Below are 7,766 nucleotides of genomic sequence, written 5' to 3' on the forward strand. Positions count from 1 at the left end.
CAAAAAAAAAAAAAAAAAAAAAAAAGAAAAACAACACACTAAAACTAAAATAGAAAAACTTCTTCTCACTCCAAAAATCACTGTCATCATCAAAATCCACCCAAACTCTTAACGCCGGAAGAGTTCATCTACCCAATCTCTAGTACTCTAATGGTTGACCTTGTAATCATGTCTTCTGATCACTCCTTCGAACTAACATCTATACAATCATGCAAATATGTCAACTTTAGCCTTTTTTGATGAAACCATCCCTGATTTCTTCACCGTGATCCCCAACCTCACCCTCACATCCACTATCTTAAAATGGTGCCATTCATCATCCACCCTCCTCCCTCAACTCCCACACCAGTCCCTCATCGAAAACCTCGTGCGAACCCTCATTTTCTCATCTTCCTTCTGCAAAAATAGCACAAACGAATTAGTTGGCAACTTTTTTAACCACCTCTTTGCAGTAGAGTTTGACATCGTCCAAGATTTAGAGTTCAGAGAAATCAATGACAGCCATGTGAGAAAAGAGAGAGAAGAAGAAGGAGGGCGATGCCGTTGAAGTGAGGCAGAGTTGGAGATTGGTCAGAAGAAAAAGGAAGAGGAAGGTAGAGGCGACGACAAACGAAAATGAGGAGGAGTTTATTGGGGAAGAACAAGAAAACATTGGTGAAAAAAAAGAGAAAAGGACAAATCGATCCCTAATTTTTCGGTCCACGGATATTTAGGTCCATAAGGATTTAAAAATACATTTAACTCCCTAACCTATTTAAAATCTGGACATATCGATCCCTAAGTCTAATTTGTCCAATTTTAAACATTCTCTCACGTGTGCATCCGTATCAACCAGGTCAGTACAACGGGAATCACGTTTGATTTTTCCGTTGAGTCTGACAGACCCAAGTGAACATGAGAAATCAATATGTCTAGGTTTTGAAAAGATTAGGAACTTAAATGTATTTTCAAATCCTCCACTGAAGGCGCAAAGGGGTTCACCTTTTCAATTTTAAGTTAAAACAAAAGGATAGGGGATTTTTATCCAAACCTGAGGGAGTGTGCCAAGCTGTTGGGATAGCAGCTTCAACTCTGCCAATGGCTTTAACCACCGTCTTCACCTCCCCTTCACTCTGTTCCTCTTCTTCTTCTTCTCTCTTTTCTGTTCCCGTCAAATTTTCCCTAACCCCCCAAACCAACATCTCTCTCCCGTTCACTAAAACCAAAAGCCCTCTTCCACATAGACGACGCTTCAATGTCATTGCCATGGCTCCCCCTAAGCCCGGTGCCAAAGCCAAGAAAGGTAACATACTACCTTCACTTTCATTTCCTCTAAGCAGAATTCACTCATGCTTTGGGTGTTGCAGTTGTGGGAATCATAAAGTTGGCTCTGGAAGCTGGGAAAGCCACTCCTGCTCCTCCGGTTGGACCGGCTCTCGGTTCAAAGGGTGTCAATATTATGGCTTTTTGTAAGGATTACAATGCCAGGACTGCCGACAAGGCCGGTTATGTCATTCCTGTCGAAATCACAGTATTTGATGTGCGCTCTTTACTCTTTCATTTCCTTCCCCCTTCTTCTTCTTCTTTTTTCTTTGACATTAATATTTTTCATTTTCCTTCTCCAGGATAAGAGCTTTACTTTCATATTGAAGACTCCACCTGCTTCGGTTCTACTACTTAAGGCTGCCGGTATGTTTTTTTTTTTTCTTCTTCTTTTTTTGCCTCCAAGGTGTTTGATGTTATGCTTCATGTTCTGTTTCAATTTGTTTCAGAATTGTTGTAACATAAGCAGCGTTTGTTTTAAGGTACAAACCGGGAGATTGAGAGTATCATATTTGTTGGTTTAGAGACTAGTACTAAAATTTCTGTGTCTACCTCCAAAAAGTGGATTTTTAGAGATGGAGACCGAAACTTTAATAACATTTTATACCTAAAATACCTTCATTTCAATTAATTAATTTCAATTTTATCCTTTGTACAAATTAAATTAGAATTTCATTCTTTCAATTTCTGTCTCCCACTTTCCACCAAACAGAATACTGAGATTTATTTTAATCTCTGTCTCTTAGTCTCTGTCTCTCAGTCTCAATTTTCCGTCTCTGTCTCTCCACCAAACGCTACCTAAAAGTACCATACGTTTCACAACATTTTTCTTTCTTAAATTTGATTATGTAATCTTAAATTGCGAATTAAGCATTATTGGAGTAAGCTAAATGGTGGGATGCTTTCATTTCACTAAATTTGATTAGTGACCATCTGAAAATTAAGTGATAGATTATATACGTTAGGTATTCATAATAATGTTTGAGATTGCATATGAATTTTGAAGGGTCAGGAAGCATGAATTTTTATGGGTGCCATTTGTTTTGAATTTCAATTTCTTATACAAGCTAGATTGGAAAATGATTGTAAGGGTAATATGCTAGCTCTCGGTTGCTAACTGAAGTTCAATTTTCGAGAAACTTGTCTATCTATGTTCTACCATGAACAAATTACTGCAGATACAGATATGTTTCTGTGGTCTTTACAAGATTATCATTCTTCTGATGAGATCTGTGTCCTTGCTTTTGAATGTATGAATTGATTTTATAGGAGTGGAAAAGGGTTCGAAAGACCCGCAGATGCAAAAAGTAGGTAAGATCACGATTGACCAATTGCGAGCAATTGCTACTGAAAAGTTGCCAGACTTGAATTGCTCGACTATTGAATCTGCTATGAGAATAATAGCAGGCACTGCAGCAAATATGGGAATTGATGTTGATCCTCCTGTTCTTGAACCCAAAAAAAAGGAACTTGTGTAATAAGATCTTATTTTTGGCTAAGAGTTTGAGAATTCTTAGGTTGTTCCTGTACACTGTCTTTCTTTCTTTCTTTGAGAACAACAAAGAAAACATCAAGTGGTTTTTATTATTTTGTATTACTTAAATGTATGCCCTCGTTATATAGTTAAATTTGGAAAAGCTTTCGTCAATCACTGGCATGATACTTGTATTGAGCTGAGTTTGATTGAAAATGATTTGATGCCAAAGATCTCATTCTCATCTGTTTGAAGAATCCGAGGATGTGAATGAGTCTTGGTCATGAATAGTTCGGTGAAAACCATGTAAAAGTATTCTCAAAACAATCTCTAATTTGGATAGCAATAGTTATTTGACAAAAATGTGTATATTCATGCCTTTTACATGTATGCGTATGATGCCTACACATTTTTAATATTTTAATTCATTATTATTTTCATTGTTTTATCTTTCTTGTTCTTCCAAGAAAAATCCTAATAGCAGAAACACTGAAAATAAAAACGATAATTTAAATAGACTCTTAAGGTTTCCTTATTGCCTTCTTTATTATCTATAAAATAAAGCCTTTCACCCCTATATAATTTTGCAGTTGTCTTCTCTATGTTATATATGTTTTCTCATTATTATATACGCTATTTATGTTGTTTCATTACATTCATCTTACTATTTCATTCTTATTTTTATTCAGCCTAATAGAAACAGATTTGGTTTAGTTACAAGAGGAAACCCCCCCAAAAAAAAAAAAATAATTTGTATGTATAAGTCTCTAATTTTTCAGTTTGGTCCCCTTTTAACTTTGTAATTTTTCTCTCTTCTTAACTTATATTTTTCATGTTGGCCCCTCCTAAAAAATTTTCTAGCTCCGCCCCCGGCAATAGTTCTTAGTCCTAACAGTTGCCTATAAATACTAGTTGATTAGTTGGTTTTAGTTTTGTGAATTTTCTGTTAAAACTGTTAGAACGGGAGAGGAAGAACTCCCTCCACAGTTGGTAAGCCTGTGACACAAAACTTCATTCCTAAATGGTTGGTTCTCATAGCGGCGGCGACAGGTCCGGCAAGCAAGAGTGCAGAGTCAGGGATGGAGCCTCCGAAACAGCGGGGAGCGCCGCACCTTAGCAATGAGGACTACAAAGCTAAATGTGTACGAGGCGAATGCTTCTTCTACGATGAACCATACTCAGCAGGATATGTGTTCAAGAACAAGGAATTCAAGTTGTTGATTATGGAACCTGAGGTTGAGGAATGAGGAAGGAGATTGGTTAGAGCACGAAGCCGTTCTGGAGGCAGTAGAGCAATTGGAGCTCAAACTTTCATGCTCTAACTGCCACATAGGTCAGTCAAAGCGTGAGCCGAGATGCAGGGACGTCGTGTGCGGGTGATGGTGGATTGTGGCACCTCAGACAACTTTGTAGCACCAGAAATCCCAGTGGCAGATTGGCGCTATTCGAGGGGACAAGGCAAATGCAAGGGGGTTACACTGAGCTTCCAGGGGATGTCCAGAACTGAGGATTTCTACCTATTCCCCATCGATGAGGCTGAGTTGGTTTTGGGGTTGGCGTGGCTAGATAAGCTCGGAGTCATTTGAGCCAATTTTAAGGACTCATTGAGATACTCAAGGGTGTGGAGGCTTTAACCTTGAAGGGTGATACGGAATTGTATTATGGGGATTTAAGTTTTCACTCGACCTCGGTCACAAGTGTTCCACAGTTGATACAACGGTGTTGGACGCTCATGAGGTAGTCTTTCAATCCCTACTAGGTTTACTGCTGTATCGGTCGCATGATCACGCTATTCCTTTAAAGGATGGGTCTGCAGTCCTAACATTAGGCCTTACCACTTTCCACAACACCAAAAAGCGGTGATTGAGGAAATGGTTTCGGAAATGTTGGCTTTGGGAATCATCTGGCCTAGTATGAGCCCTTATGTTACAGGGGTTTTAAGCCTCATGGGGTACTATTGTCGGTTTGTGCAAGGGTATGGCACAATTACTAAACCATTGACAGATTTGACAAGGAAGAATGCTTTTGAATGGAATGATCGAGCTATGGAGGCTTTTCAAAAACATAAAGCCCTCATGGGAACACTTCCCACTTTGGTTATTCCAGATTCCTCAAAAGAGTTTGTTATCGAGACCAACGCCGCAACCAAAGGGTGGCGGGCTGTGTTATCTCAACAAGGGTGTCCAATTGGATTTCTAAGTCAAGCTTTGTCCCCAGGAGCTTGCTAAAAATCTGCTTATGAGAGGGAATTAATAGCAATGGTGCTTGTTGTCCAGAAATGGTGACACTACTTGATGGGAAGCCGCTTCCCGGTGCTTACGGATTAGAGGAGTTTGAAATTCTTCACGGATCAGTGAGTGTTGGATCCGACTCATCTTTAAGTGGACAACAAAGCTTTTGGGCATAGATGCTGGAAAATAAGGTCATAGATGCTCTTTCACGAGTCGCGACAGATGATGGCCAATGTTGTTTCGGTAGTGCATGTGAATCTGTGGGAAAATGTTGATGCTGAGATACGGGAAGATTCAAAGCTGCAGAAAATAATAGTTGTCCTGCAGTAGAATTTTGGGGATTTTCCAAGCTATTCTTTAAAGAAGGGGAAGTTGTTCTATCAGGAAAGAGCAATTTTGACGCCAAATTCTATTCAAATAGACAAATACCCTCTTTAGTGCGGATTTAATCGATTTTCGATTTGAATTGGATTGAATGAGTGATTGAATTTGAATTGGTTTGGATTTGAACACTCTTAGGTAAGGATTTGAACACTCTTAGGTATATTAGGGTTTAGGTTAAGTAGAAGATGTTTTTGTAAAATTAACTCATGCAGATATATATATCGGTTTGGTTTGGTTCAAATTTTTAGTGTCAAAATCAAAAACCATACCAAACCGAACAAAAAACTACAAAATTTTATTTTTTCAGTTTGTTCGATTTTTTATGTTTTTGGTTCCGATGATCAATTGTGTTCGAATTGAATCATGAACACCCCTAGTATATAATGTAGGTAACGAAATAAAAAATTCTCAAATGAATAATCTTTAATATAATGTAATGTGATCTGTCTTTTTTCGCGTTCAAACGTTAAAATTATAACAACGCTCCATGTCTTCTCTAGAGCTGTATGTTTTCTCGAAAGAATAAACCATCTTCGCATATACCCTTTTACAATCAAACGAATAGATACAGAATACTTCATTTCAATGATGTATCTTCTTATTAAAAGACTTGTAAAGTTAAATGATATAAGAAAAAAACAAGTATGAAACTGTTGAAAATAACCGTTAATCTCAGCTATTTGGATAACCAAAAAAATAAGCACATAATCGTCTTGGTATCAAGGAGAAAAACACCAAGCAAATATTCTCCAACGCCACTAACTAGTTCAAGTTGAGCAACTTAAAGATTCAACAATGTAGATGCAAATTTCATGGTGACCTCTACTAATGGTTGTGGCGTCAATGTTGTGACCCTCCAAATAACGCCTTGCTAATTATGCCAGTGGCCTCGATGTATCGGTCGACACACCTAGAGATGCAACTGCTTTCGCTCCCGCTGAGACTTGAGCCTGGTTTTGTGATGCACTTCTCAAAACACTTTCCTCTCACTGTCTGCTTACAAAAAAACAAGTTACCATGTGAATAGCTGAATCCACATATCAAACAAGACCAACCAAACCAGCTCCCAAGAAAAGAAAAAAAAACAAACAATAACAACAACAGCCTAACCGAACAAAATCAACATTCTAATATGCCATAACCAGTATTGCCCCATACCCAGGCTATTGCTACGATATTTCATTTTGTGTGATACAACAGTTTTGCAATAATATATGTAAGTGGCTGGGACAATCGCTTGAACATATAGAGGAAATCAATTGCATCATGAGACATTTCAGTATTTCATAACATTGAACATCCAGCTCGTATCATCAACGATGATACGTGCAAAAGGATAACTTCAATGATGACGTGTTACTGCATCTCTTTCTACATGATGAACAAACCTTCGTGAATTTCCTAACTCCTTTCAATTTTCTATAAAATCTACACAAACAAGAAAATAAATGGACAAACCATTCTGGTTTTTACAGGCAAAGAAATAACATATTTAGAGCTCAGTTCTTGTAGACTTTCGGACCAATTGCTCATCGACATTCTCCTTTATAGACAGCACATTGATAATACTTTATTTTAATACATAACAGTTAAAATAAGTACAATAAGACTGTAGGAATTGTTTAAATTCAAGATGATTTGTCAATAAGACTATAGTTCTGACGCAAGGTAAAATACCAAAAGGACAAATTGTGAAAATTATCAACCAGCATGATACCTATACTGCACAAGCAGGTTTATTTTGGCAAATTCAGGACCTATATTTTGTGCAGAGTTCCTCTGATTGAAATTATTTTTATTAATTTGTTGAGAAATCAGGCACACAAACCCCTTACCCAAAAATGAAAATAGGTTGTTAAATAAAAGTGAACCTTGCAGTTGAAACCAGTAAACCACAGATTAGTGGTTAAAAGAGAAGTGCTAAACAGTCATCAGAATTTATTGATTTTAGTTATTGAATAAATGACCATTTGTATCCATAAAAGATGAAAACACTGACATATGTACCCACACTAGATCGAAACTAAACTTGTAACCACGCAAGATGCCTTCCGTGTGACAAAAGTACCTTGCGTGGCACTCCAACCTTCCAAAAACAGGATACTTTTGTCACACGGAAGACATCTTGCGTGGATACAAGTTTAGTTTCGATTTAGTATGGGTACATATGTCAGCGTTTTCATCTTTCAGGGTACAAATGATCATTTATTCTTTAGTTATCACTTAGCGATCAACTCAATTCTTTTAGTCTAGTTTCTTTAGTCTAATAATCTAACATCATACTTTATCCTGTACTTTTAAACATTAATTGCTAACTTGTCAAAAACAATAAATTCTGATGACTCTCTCGCATTCCTGGTGATTAAAATCTGTTG

The 7,766-nt window shown here is 37.5% G+C and overlaps 2 protein-coding genes across 3 annotated transcripts in view; one reads left to right on the top strand and one right to left on the bottom strand.

Annotated features, from left to right (window-relative positions):
• LOC107638318 (50S ribosomal protein L11, chloroplastic) lies at positions 978 to 3,007 on the top strand. Of its 2 annotated transcripts, none has more exons than XM_016341536.2 (4): positions 978 to 1,282; positions 1,347 to 1,519; positions 1,605 to 1,668; positions 2,572 to 3,007. In XM_016341536.2, the coding sequence occupies exons 1-4, from the start codon at positions 1,078 to 1,080 to the stop codon at positions 2,778 to 2,780; spliced, it is 651 nt and encodes a 216-aa protein (XP_016197022.1). In that variant the 5' UTR covers positions 978 to 1,077; the 3' UTR covers positions 2,781 to 3,007. The 2 variants fall into 2 exon arrangements, with proteins under 2 accessions (XP_016197022.1, XP_020976020.1); XM_021120361.1 differs by lacking the exon at positions 2,572 to 3,007 and adding an exon at positions 2,123 to 2,169 and having other exon boundaries at positions 1,605 to 1,740.
• LOC107638317 (mitochondrial import inner membrane translocase subunit Tim13) overlaps positions 5,968 to 7,766 on the bottom strand; it is a 2,326-nt gene continuing 527 nt past the window's right edge. The window contains exon 2 of the mRNA XM_016341535.2: positions 5,968 to 6,384. Within this exon, the coding sequence (XP_016197021.1) occupies positions 6,232 to 6,384 (153 nt within the window). The 3' untranslated portion in view covers positions 5,968 to 6,231. The remainder of the gene's footprint in view (positions 6,385 to 7,766) is intronic.

This window comes from Arachis ipaensis, chromosome B04, assembly GCF_000816755.2.
Source record: "Arachis ipaensis cultivar K30076 chromosome B04, Araip1.1, whole genome shotgun sequence".
Classification (NCBI taxonomy): domain Eukaryota; kingdom Viridiplantae; phylum Streptophyta; class Magnoliopsida; order Fabales; family Fabaceae; genus Arachis; species Arachis ipaensis.